Source organism: Chelmon rostratus, chromosome 7, assembly GCF_017976325.1.
Source record: "Chelmon rostratus isolate fCheRos1 chromosome 7, fCheRos1.pri, whole genome shotgun sequence".
NCBI classification, from domain to species: Eukaryota; Metazoa; Chordata; class Actinopteri; order Chaetodontiformes; family Chaetodontidae; genus Chelmon; species Chelmon rostratus.
In genome coordinates this window covers 10,097,557-10,110,459 of record NC_055664.1, presented here as the reverse complement: position 1 = coordinate 10,110,459, position 12,903 = coordinate 10,097,557, and the positions used below count along the sequence as shown (strand labels likewise).

Here is a 12,903-nt window from a genome sequence, read left to right as displayed (position 1 = left end):
AGCATGCTGATGGCTGCAGACCGTCGTGTTAATAACTTTTGGATGGTAAGGCCACATACTGTGTTTTTTCATTTTGGAAAAGTGGAACACAGATTTTGTCATGCTGCATTCACATCTTATTTCCCTTCAGTGACCTGACTCTCTATTTGAACTAAAGGTTCTTACTCTAGGTAAATGCAGAGCAGTGGTCCTGTGTCGATGACAGCCTATTATATATTTAGCATATTAACAACACTTGCATGCTATTGTAAAGTACTTACAGTGAATGCTGTATCTAATGATCAGGCTATAGTGAATGTCCTCCTCCACCTTATCCCACAATCTCCAGGGATGAGGCATTTGCTTTTTTTCCTGCTTGTCCCTGAACTGCTCAGACTGCACAATGGTCCACTGATCTATAAATATACCAAAAAGAGTTCAAAATAAAACAACATACAACCACTGTTTTTTTTTTCCAGTTTATTGCATTTTCAATTGCATCCAAGTCTTAGTCACATGTTTCACTCTTCATTCAACAAAGTGCATTGATTAGACAGCAGTATTGGCAGAAGTAATTGTAGTGGTGGTGGAGTAGTTTGCAGTCTTGCAATATGTGCGCATTTTCTTTCTCATGTGGCCGTTAGAGGTCTTAGTTTTCATTTATACATTCATTTGTAGGGAAAGACTGATCAAGACAAAACATGAGAACAACTATTTTTGTTTGATAAAAGGACAGGACACTTACTGTAAAGTGTGAGTTATGAACCTTTGAATGTGATGTAGAGACCACAAGCGAAGGTATGCCACGGTAACACTTTTTGAAAAGGTCACTGCCTATTTGTGTTAGGAAACTAGGATTTCTAAAAGTAAAACATGAGAAATGTGCTATTTTGCATTTTACAAAAGCTACTCATTTAAAACAAACTGACATCACTACGCTACTCTGCACAATTTCATTACAGCATGTCTCTACTCGCAAAATATAAAAATTAAGTCAACATTGCAGTCAAAAGGGAAATGGGTGGGGGCCAATGTGGGTTAGGACTTTTCAGTTTGGATGGTGCCTTCAAGCACATGAACGACAGTTTCCAGTGGGGTCCAGTGGGTCCTTGGGGATGGGGGTCTGACGGGGTCAAGCATCAGGGGTCAGGGAGAGACAGAACAGGAGGCTCCTTCAGGCTGAAACACAAGGCAAACAGATGAAAAAAAAAGGAGGTCACACATTCCCCAGTTGTCTGTGGTGGTTGAGGCAGCCGCCACCACCGCTGTGCCTGTGCCACCCAGCGTGCCCGCTTCTCCGGAGGCACATCTGAAGCTCACTTAGCAGCTTCCTCTAACAAGGCGTGACAGGGGCTCGCAGGGGTTGGGAGACAGCTAAGAGAGGAGGGAGACGAGCACCGCCATTCCTTCAAAGCTGCTCTGTGGCTCTTCATACAGTGGGTCATAGATGCCTGACATGCAAAGAAGGACTAAAGGACGGGCTTTGAAGATTAGGATTATTATTATCATCATCACCATCATCATCACTGCCACTGCCTTGGAGGAACACACACAGAAAAAAAAATTGTGGGATGTTTTTGTTACGGCTGCAGATGATCCCCAGGCACTCGGCGTGCTCACTGAAGCTGGCTGCAGATGGAGGCAGCAGTGGCAGTCCCTTGTAAATAGGATGCCACATTATTTTGTTTCCTATGACTGAACACCTTTAAGTGCATGTCAACGGAAAGCAAAATACAGCTCCATGCAAACACCAAGGTGAAGCAAAGAGAGCATAGGCTTCAGTGTGTGAGATCCAGGCATCTCATGTGTAAAGGCAGGAACATTAAACTGGTGTGAATACTATAACACTGCTTCATGGGTGCGATAATCAACGAAGATGAAGCAGAGTGGTTGAGTCATTGTCATTACTCTGTAGCTTTTGATTTGATAGCAGGGTCAAAGAGTCAGACAGAAGCCAAACACTGATGTGAATACAGGTTTAGAACAATCTGGTTACATAAATGCCAAATATAAAAGCAACATCATGTTGTGGTATTGTTTGCTACCGATTCACATTATGTGTTACTGCCCTCCAGTGGTAAACGTAAAGCACTGAAACAAAGCAGTGAGGAGAGTGTTTTACCTGGATATCAGTACGTCAACATCACTGACGTCGCCTGGCTTCAACTACTCAGCCTCTTCCTCCTGTTAAAAGATAGCATTGTGAATTAAAAACAAGAGCTTACAAGGAAAACAATGAAAGATGGCAGAGGTGGAAAATGTGTTTTCAGTTACTTTCTGTAAAATTGTTATGACCATAGCATTTTCAAATGTTTCTCATGGCATGGGTTTTTGTTTGTCAGGGATAATTGGTGCAGTCTACGTTGCTTATTGTTTCAGCCCCTTTATGTGCCATTGGGCCAGGGGGCACAAAGCTTAGCGGATTTAAGAAATAAAGGATTACAGTTGGGTCGGCTTAGTTTGTTGCGTGAATAAAAACGAGGATGATTCCTCTGACAGATGTATAACAAACCAAGAGCTTTCCTCTCTTTTCAAAAACAATTGTCTTATTGCTCTCCACAGAGATCAGGGTCCACTAGCTCTGAATTAAAAAGATGTTTTATTAGTATGTATTTGTGTCCTCACACGGATCCATCCTCTTAATAAGAGTAAGACAAGACTGTCTGCAGGCATGTCAAGAACAGGCAGCAGTTCAGGCGTGATAAAACACATTTCACTCGTTGCTGTAATACTACCTGTGTTTCTTCCACGTCTTCCTCTTCTTCTTCCTTTCATGCGTTCAAAAAAGAGAGGGGGGGGGGGGTTGTGTGAGGCCATGGTCCAAATGGCAGGAAGGTGAGAGGACTTCACACGTTAGTGGTTGTAGTGAAAGCCGGTTAAAAATGGAGAGGAGATAACCCGAGAAGTGTGGTTGATAGCAATGACAGCAAAGGCGAGAGGAACTAAGGAAACTAATTGCCGACAGATTTCTGTATATCCTGAGATGACCTAAGTGAGACAAGAGTGGTGCTTAAGACGGTGCACCATATATGATGTACACACTCACCGAGGGACAAAGAAAGCATCCAACATGATCTATAATTAGAGACCACAATCATGCCACAACCCGGCGTACCTCTTCAGATAGTGATTACCAAACACCAACACCAAATCTGATGTAACAAGTACATTTTTATGGGTTTTTTTCCTCTGAGTTTTGCACAACAACAAGAAGTGCTCCAGCTCGTCCATCCTCTTTGGAACTTGTCACATCCACTTTGTTTCAGAGTGTTCTTGGCAAAAATAAACAAAAGGCATGACTTCTTAAAAAAAAGAGAAAGGCATGTCCCCCCCTGTCAAGTCAGAGTGTCCCCACTCCGTGCAAAAACATAACCAAACTGAAAACACGTCCAAGTTATGCTCATGTGCACACAGCTGAACAACGCAACCAAATTTTCCACCTGTTCTCATGGCATCAAAACAAAAAAAAGTAAAACCGACCTGTCAGACTCAAAGAAAATGCTTGAATGACTTTTTGTTGCTGCTCACTGCAACACTGAGCTAACAGCAAATACAGTGTGGTTCTGTCTTTGGCCCCACACTGCACAGTCTTTGTATGCAATTTGATCATGCAGAAAAATATGATCCACACCATGCAAAACATGGACAATCCAATTATACCTCTTGTACTTCAGCCTCTTCTTCTTCCTATGGAAGATGAAATCATGTGGTATTAAGTTTGTGAATGTCATAAAGAAGGAAAGAAGACCGACGTAATTCCGTATATATGGCATTATTGTTACCACATTAAATGTTTCATAGGGGTAACTGTTGGGTCTCTATAAATTATATTATATAGAGTGCGGTCTGAACCTGCCCTGACATAAGCTCAGGTAAGATTTGTTACTATGCAAATAAAACTGACTTGACTTGACTAAATCCACGTATGGTTTACGCAAAATATTGTCATATTTATCATGCTGCACACCATCAGGCATGATCATGGAAAAGAAGTCCATGCAGAGAGAGAGAGAGAGAGAAAAGAGGGACAGTGAAAACCTCTAAAGTCTATAAAGCCTGAAAAATACAAGACCCCGCAAACCACAGAAACTACCTCACTGCCGTGTTCGTCTTGCTCCTGCAATAGAGGTGAGACAGCAACAAAACAGATGTAGAGAGGAAAGAAGGCAAAGCAAAGCAGCGAAGGATACATGGCAGAAGACCAGGCAGAGGTTGGAATGTCTCAGAGAAGCAGAGCGCTTTTCACACAGCACTTCGCGCAGGGACATTTTTTTCAGCTGGACATTATTATTCAAATTTGATTAACTTTAGGGTGTTACACTCTAAAGCAGGTGAATCCTAATTTGGGATCTGCTTAAGTCTGAACTCTGCAGGGAAGTCAGCCCTGAGTCAAGAAATGCTGTGAGAGAAGTCGCTGAATTGATCCCGCACATGCTCACAGTGTGTGAGCACAGTGTGTGAGCATGTGCGTGGGTTTCGGTTTCAGAAGTGGGCAAGACACAGTGGCATCCAGGGTCTTCCTGTATGAGCCCCCAAAAAATTCAATATTCTCTCATCTGGATTATGAGAGCTGGAGAATGTGGGGATGTAGATACTGCATCAAACTCAGGCTGTAACAGTGAGTGGGTGAAGAGGGGACATGTTTCCCCCTCTCCCCAGTCACATTTGAATTTGTGTGAATGCAAACAGGGATGCAGAAGTGGGTAAAACTTTGTGAACTTACAGTAAATTCATTGCAAACATAATAGAATCAAATCAATGTGACTTATGTAGGTAAAGGGACTTCACATCATTACTCCTTTAACACAATTCTTATATTGGCAGCATCCTTATGACAAGCACTGGAGGTCATACTTAAATCATCACTGCATATGTAAGTGGATAGAGACAATCCACACTTGAGGTTACGAGCAAAACCTCTTGGTATGGCCGACAGTGTTATCCATAATGTCACACTTCTGATTCTGACTCTTTGGTTACAGAGACGCCACGCTTCTCATCCAGCTATGTGATTGGTCCCTTTGATCCAACAGCAATGGCATACAATCCAAACTGTGGAAAAGCCTTTGTGGGAAAAGGCTGCTAAGAACTAGTGAACGAGAATACTGAAGGAACACTTAATACACCAGGAGGTGATGAAGGAAAGCAAGACAATGACTGAAAAAAACACAAGGCGAACTGAAGAAGTCCAGAGGCAGGTAAAAAAAATATATGACAAGGATCTACCTCAAGCTGTCGTAGCTCTTCTTCCTCCTAGAGGGAATAACAGATAGCAGGTCAGCAGGCTGTATGGGGAGCAAAGAGCACCAGAGGCATGCGCGACAGAAAAGCCTTCTCATTTAAGATGGAAACTACGGGGATAGTTGAGATTGTCAGGAAGCAGCTACAGAACTAGGAAGAAATGAGGAACAGGATGTTAGCAGAAAGAGAGGAAAACAAAAAGGAGTAGAGTGAGAGTAGGAACTGCAGACCAAGACCCCACCGCCCCCCAACCCAACCACAGCCGCCTTCCCTGATCTCTGCACCATCAAACCCACACTGCTGATGACTATATGGAGGAACCGCAGAAAGAGACGATCGCCGACGCACAGTTACCTCTGACTGCAAATCCTCTTCCTCCTGGAGGGAGCAAACCAAGACATGGACAAAAGAAGGGCAGAAGGGGTCATACGGTGCGTGCATGAGGATCAAGACTGGTGTGAACACCAGCAGAAGGACCTCTGAAACTGATGCAGCTGAGTGAACTGAGTCAGTGGTTGAAATGGACTGGAACACAAACTGAGGGAGCATGTCAGTTCTTAAATGCAGGATCTAGCTACTGTGTGTGTAACATGTCAGTCAATAACTGTGTGTCTCAATTAAAATTAGTGTATGACGGTAAGAACTTTAAAATAAACCCCACATTTCCAGGGCATATAAATGTGTAACAGTAAAGACTCTTTAGTTCAAAGTAGCCTTTCCTAATACTTTTATCTGATAAGATAAGTAATGCAGGGAAATGTTGAGTTAAATCAACACTCCTTGGCTAAATTTATCCGATCATGTATTTGTTCTCAGTGGCGTGAGGCTGTTAAATGAGTTTCATGATCACGACATGCATTCCCACCACAAACAGGAGCTGAGCGGAGTAGTTTTTAGAGGCTATAAAATAGGGAAAAAAAGAGGTTTCAAGCATTCAAGTGCTAGCGCACAGTCAAAGGAATGCAAAAATTAAAACACCCACTACCCTCAAACAGTGAATGCGAGAGGTTACACTGAAACCTGCATGTTATGCATTGCAGCTACACTACAGTCACGGTGGGTTTGTACCTCTTCTGTCTAACATACCAGGCGTTAGAAGTTATTAGCATTGACTCTACCGCAACTGACTCGGTACAATAGATGATTATATAACAAATTTCACATGGATACTGAAATCAGTCATATGTGAAATTATAATACTCATTTTTAAAGGGGAAGAGAAACCCTAACTAAAAGATTTTTTTTATTTGAGGCTTTCAGGCGAGAACTGAAACAAACCGTAAATTGATTTGACACAATAATAGAAACCCTACAAGTTCAGCTCATGTTAGTAATCGTTATTTTAGACGGATCGCTGGCAAGCAGACGTGGTGGGCTCTGGAGATGACTGGAAAGAGCACTGACTCCAAACCAGAAATGACAGACAAGAAAGGAAAGTGTTAATGAAAATCCACTTGATGTATTTCACATGCATTCCATGATACATGATTAATGACGTGTCGTACTAGATGGAATTAATGAAACGGAAACATGTATGAGGTCTATTGAGCGCAAGCTTGTCTTAATACGAGTAAAGCTGCCACAATGCACAGCTGGTATTAACTGCTACTGTTGCTGCTGTTTGCTTTTATTAATAACCCCCATCAGATCTAGCATCAAGAACACCCAGTGTCTCTTCTTACCCTGTCATCATCGGCTCCTTCCTGTTTGAGAAAAGAGAAAGAAATCAATGAAAGACACTTCCTTCAAGTGTTAACTGTAGTTCAGCATGTTCATAAACGTTTGAGAAACCTACCTGATCTTCTTCCTCCTCTGCACGGGCCTCCTAACAGAGGAGACGGGATAGTATTAGAGATGTCGGACACACACGTAATATATAATGCACAGTCACACTGAAACACAGCAGCATCCACAGATCAGGCTTCCTGAACCAGACAAAGTGGGGTGTGTGTGTGACACTAATGACACTCCTTGATCTGGACAGTTAATAGTGAATGGGTATGCAGTGAAATGCAATGTCATCAGCAAAATACAGACACGGAGGAACTGAAAAGCATACAAAAACCCATAAAAAGTTGTAGAAATACAACAATTAACAGGTCCAAATGGTGCTGAATAAACAGGCAAGAATGTTAATAAATAACTGAATCAAGGGAGAGACTTGACGAGGAGATGCAGGAACTTAGAAAGGTGGTAAACCCTTAATGTGGAAGAAAAGGACGACTTTAAAGGGAAAGTGGAGACGCTGAGGGGAGGAAAAACAGAGCATTCCAGGAATGATGGGAAGATGGAGGAAGGACATTCAGTTCAAACCATTCAAGGGACGGAGGGAGAGGCAAAACTAGGAGAGGGAGGATTCTAGGTAAGTGAAAATTACTGTGTCTTCTGTGACCTCGTCTGTTTCTTCCATCGCCTCCTCCCCCGTCTCCTCTGCGGGGGCCTCATCTCCCGCTGTTTCTCCTTCCGTGGCTTCTGCAGTCTCTCCCTCTGCTACCTCCTCCTCGCCACCCTCACCTTCCTCCTCCTCATCCGCTGCCTGTGCGTCCTCCTCCCCGTGTGCATCCCCGTTACGCTCCTCCACTGGAACCTCCTTATTGTGAGGTGAAAACAACAACTGGTGGTCAAGAGTGAGAACTGATGAAAGAAACTTTGAATATTAATGGCATTCAGGCACGGCTTCAAGAGCACTCATCAGCTGGAGGGGCTGAAAAACGTAAAAGGTGTTAGTCAATCCTGGGAATGAAGAGGAGGAGGGAAGATGTACTAGCAGTTAAAATGAGACTGGAGTGTCAGTGCTTTGGATAAAAAAGAAATAAATCGGCACATACATTCACTTTCCTGCCGAGAGTAAATGATACTAGATTACTAGTCTCATAACTGTGTGGTAAATATGTCTAAAGGTGAGAATACTCACTGACCTGCATGTTAAAAGCTCAGTAGTTGAAACATGGTTTGTTCAGTTTGTTTAATCTGTACAATAATTGAAGTGTATAAATAACGATTTGCTATTTTACCTGTCGTTATGTGCCAGACGATTAAAGATAAAGAAAAAACAAGATATAAAGTGCCCATCAGTGGGTTTTGGAGATGCCAGTATGTTCAGGCAGAGCCAAGCCAGCTGTTTCCACCTCTTTTCAGTCTGTGCTAAGCTAAGCTAACTGGCTGCTGGCTGTAGCATCACATTTAGCATATGGACAAGAGAGTGGTGCGGAACTTTTCATCTCACTCTCCTCCAGACAGCAAACAAGCATATTTCCCAAAATGTCAAACTATTTTTCTAATCATTCTGGTCAAAAGTGCTTAAACATGAGCAGAAAGGGCACAGGGGCAACTGAACTCCTGCTGGAAACAAAGTGCAGCTCAAGTGAACCCGGTTTGCACTCTTTTCATGTAGCACTGCATTATATATACCCTCTGGGATAACAAAACAGGCTAAGATAAGCAGCGGCAAAAAAAACAATAAAATCCATTAAATCTTCTTCAGCTACTTTAAATTCCAGAGTAGAAAATCGGTTGAGTTAAGAAACAGAAGTGCTGCCACATTTTGCAGCTATGTCAATATCCTGTAATGCAATGAGTAAAGCATGTAAGTGGAGTAAAATCCTGCTTATGAGGAATGTTTGCTCATATCCCGGACTCACGACTGGAAGTCTCAAATCTATCATTCCATTTTAAAGATGGCTAAATGTAGAAATGATGTATGTTTTTGAAATTAAGGACCAGCAGGGGTTTTCTTTTGGGAGGAAAACTGTTAGAAAGTCACTGGAATCAAGAAATATGAAAGCATGCATTGAACAAAACCACAATAATGAAACAAAAATCAAATTTCTCACAGCAAACCAGACACACTTTGTAAAGTGCTAATTATAGAAAGGACTGTAGGAACATGATGCCTCACGACTCTATGGCAGCCTGGACGAAGTGATGTAACGTCCCTGTGTTATAATGATGACTCAGTATGTTGTGTGATTGCGAACTCAGATGTCTCACAAAAAGATTGGTCGATGTGATGACTGGGACAGAGCAGCCAAGAGGAAATTAAGGGTCTGTTCAAGTGGACAGGTGTGGACGGAAGGGAAGACACACTGGATGGAATGGAAAAGGTGATACACAGAGAAAAGGAACAAAGCATGAGAGGGGGAAAAAGAAAGGAACGACGGCATTACTGCTGAGTCATCAGGGTTCCCCTCTGCATCGGCCTCCTCAGCATGGGTCCCGTTCTCCACAATGTGCGCCTTGTCGGCTTCGACTGCTTCCTGTGTCAATGAAATGATCAGGTTTAACAGGAGCGTATCAAACAGAGTAAAGGGCTTAAAGTGAACTGTGGGGGTCACCAGCCAAGAGGATGTCCTCTACATCCTGAAGTTACAACCACTCTGAATGTTGTCTTGAAATAAAAGGCCGATTTCAACATATTTAATAGCAAGAATTAAAAAAAAATACTGAAAATTTGTGCTTTAAGCAAACTTCTGTCTGAAGTAGTGAAAGCTAGAATTTGATTTAGCACCCATGAAGTCAGGTGTCAGGTGATAGAAATTGATATTACTCAGAGGTGACAGTGAATCCAGTTTTCTTCTGTATTTCATACAGTGACAATGACAGTTTTCATGAAAAGGCCTCATATGAATGAACTGAAATATTCTGGTGAGCAGATGATCAAACATTTGAATTATTGTTTTAATGTTGATGTATTTAAAGAAGCCAGCTGTCTCATAAGTGCAGAAAAAAGGCGAGATGGACATCTTTACTTGGATTTCTCCAGAAGGTTAGAATCATTTATGCATTATCAGTTATCTATGAATTCTGTTGTGGGCATTAAGGTCTGACAGCATCATTAAATAGTTTATGAAATCAGCATTCTGCGTCTGGTTTTAATTGTAAATGTGTGCTATATACATTACACAATAATAAAATGTCCTCATCATGCTGTATATACTGGTATTTGGCAGCAGTTCATTTCAAGCCCTGTGCATAGCTTCAAAGTGTTTTAACACCCTGATAATTACTTGATACGGTTAATTCAGTCGATTGCACAGCTTTAATGATTCTGCTGAGACTTTTGCCAGACTGTTGAAGACAGGTAGGTGCTGAATCAGCTGCATTGTTCGACTAATTAAAATTAAAACAATATCTTTGCTGACAATGTCTTCAACTAACCATGGATCATAGAGTCACATAATACTCACTTCAAACAACTATCCTAAATAATAAGGTTTATATGTCTAAATATACTGGAGGACAATATGTTAATGTCGCTCTTTAGTTAAACAAACACTGTTGATGCTGTCCCAATACAGCAGACTTACAACCTAGCACAGGGGTCAAATAATTGAGATGATCTTGTTTTGGTTTTTATTTAACATCAGCAGGGAAGAGAAAATAGTCCCAACCTTTGACCCAGGAGGAGGGGGCAGCCCCAGGAAAGAATACACCGTGTTGTCCTCCTTGGCATCGAAGAACGTGTCATAGTCCTGCATGGAAATGAAAGAAATTCATCTTCTATTTCTATGTACTCATCGTGTGTACATTTTTAAGGGAAGTGCAGAGCTGGTTAATAGAGATGTGTCTTCAGAATGATACGTCTTTGTTCCTGGGTACTTACCCCGCAGTAGCTGTCTTCATTGAAGATCTGAGGGGGCAGGGGGATGCCGTTGGTGGGCTTCTTCTCCATGGGGACATTCTGCCTCATCCACATGCGGTTCTCCTCATTGCAGGCGATGTCCAGCTGAGTGTAGTCCACTTTGAGAGCCTCCAGGAAGCCGACCACATCTTGCTGCTTCTTCTTGATCTGGGACGCCGAAAAATAAATGATATCAACCCTGGCTGCACAGTATGAGGGGAGATGGCAGTAATATAATACAATAATTCATATTAATATGAATTTTAAGATGAAAAATGCTGCATTCTAGTGTTTCAGGATAAAAAGTGTGCACTATTTACATGCTGAGATCTTTCCTGTCCTGCCAAATAAGTATATAAACTAGGGATCAAAGGATTGATTGGTCATTGAAATTATTATTATTATCAGGCACAAATGCCTAATGTTTGTTTATCCTAGCTTCTCAAATGTGAGCAATTGCTGCTTTTCATTGCATTAAAACACTGCAGATTGGACATCTTTGTGTTCTGGACTGTTAGTTTGACAGAAAATGTGACTTGAAGACATTGTTTTGGGCTGTTTTTCACTATTTCATGACGAATCATAATCAAAACAATCAAGCTATTAATGGAAAAAAAAACAAATAATCAGATTAATCAATGATGAAATAACTCAATTTGAGGCCCTGTATAAACACTTTGAACACAAAGCAGAAAAAACAAGACATTTGTTAGTAGACCAGTCATTTCTGCACACCTTCCCCAGCACACACTGTGTGGCAGACAGACAAACAAGTCCTTTCAGAGGATCAAACCCAGCTCTGTCTTGCTGTGAGGCAAAACTCACGAACAACTGGGCCACCATGCCACCCCGTCCACCTTCAAACTGCTCATTTAGCTCTGCCAAAACTAGATCAAGAGGATTGAATCCACCCCTCCCTACTCTGTTCATCACCCCACCTAATGTACAGACAGCTACTTCGGAACACATCTGATCACAAACAGTGTGAAAAGGCTGTTTTGTGAGGGGTGAGCGCGGTCCCAGCACCCGGTATGTGGTCTAAAAGCGTCTGTGTATCGGGGGGTCCGTGACATGAGTAGCTTGGGGAGCCCTCGTTCTAGAAAGCTCGGCTTGAGAATCCCATCGACTGCGATGGAAGTCCCGAAACACGGCTCAAGCGCAAATCTAAGCATGAATCAAGCCAGAAACACCGCAGAAGGCTTTAGGTGCGCAAAAATGAAAGACTGGTGACATGAAGTCCGAGGTTTAGCGCTCTTCAGAGACTGAGAGTGAAAGCCCTGCGCGGTTTGAGGAGCACGAGCAGGAAAGTTGACTCTAATGAGAAATCAGTCGCAGGCCTGAATGCTTACCGCAGTGGATCCCGATGAAGTGGCGAGAAATACTTTGATTACCATTTTGTTACAATATAGTTTGCGGAGTATTCAACAAGTGGCCTCTTAAAGGAGCAGGCAGCCTCCTCTATTATTAGAGCGCACCCGGGACGGAGACACTGAGATCACACACACACACACACACACACACACACACACACACCCACACACACAGCTGAGGCTATTTTTGTCTCCGGGCTCCATTAGTGCAGGATTGGCGGGTTGGCCCCTTGGGGCGCAGCACCACACAGACTGATTGGCAACTTCAGCTGTCCGTCGGCGCAGAGGACAGTGAAGTTAGTCTCCAGCTCCTTGCTGAGTGCATATATGGACAGAAATAGTACTGACCAGCACTGTAGGCTGTAAGTCTTTGGTTTCCAGACGCAGGAACTCGGGCCTGTTCGGGGTCCTTGAACAGAGTCCCCCCACAAAGTACGAAATGGTTTACTTCATTCAGGAAAGGGTGTTTGTGCCCATCGAGATTTCATTCTCTAAGCTACCGTCCCTGCAAAGAAAACACAACACTTATTTTAGTTACATATAACTCTCAAAGAATGGGAATGTGCACCAACATTAGCCTAAACCTTAATTCAAAATACATTGTGGACACTAGCTACAATTCGAACGAATGCGGTCCACAGTCTATATTAGATACATTTTGTATAACTTTATATTGCATTGTTTGGTCTACTA

The 12,903-nt window shown here is 42.5% G+C and overlaps 1 protein-coding gene across 8 annotated transcripts; it reads right to left on the bottom strand.

Annotated features, from left to right (window-relative positions):
• Positions 1–459: 459 nt before the first annotated feature.
• On the bottom strand, positions 460–12,325 carry sh3bgr (SH3 domain binding glutamate-rich protein). 8 transcript variants are annotated; one of them, XM_041940126.1, is made up of 11 exons: positions 12,190–12,325; positions 10,823–11,008; positions 10,611–10,691; positions 9,387–9,476; positions 7,598–7,810; positions 7,016–7,045; positions 6,903–6,923; positions 3,640–3,666; positions 2,715–2,747; positions 2,102–2,163; positions 460–1,158 (listed from the first exon to the last, which is right to left on the bottom strand). In XM_041940126.1, the coding sequence occupies exons 1-10, from the start codon at positions 12,232–12,234 to the stop codon at positions 2,146–2,148; spliced, it is 744 nt and encodes a 247-aa protein (XP_041796060.1). In that variant the 5' UTR covers positions 12,235–12,325; the 3' UTR covers positions 460–1,158; positions 2,102–2,145. The 8 variants fall into 8 exon arrangements, with proteins under 8 accessions (XP_041796060.1, XP_041796061.1, XP_041796064.1 ...); XM_041940127.1 differs by having other exon boundaries at positions 7,613–7,810; XM_041940130.1 differs by lacking the exon at positions 7,598–7,810.
• Between the last annotated feature and the right edge of the window lie 578 nt (positions 12,326–12,903).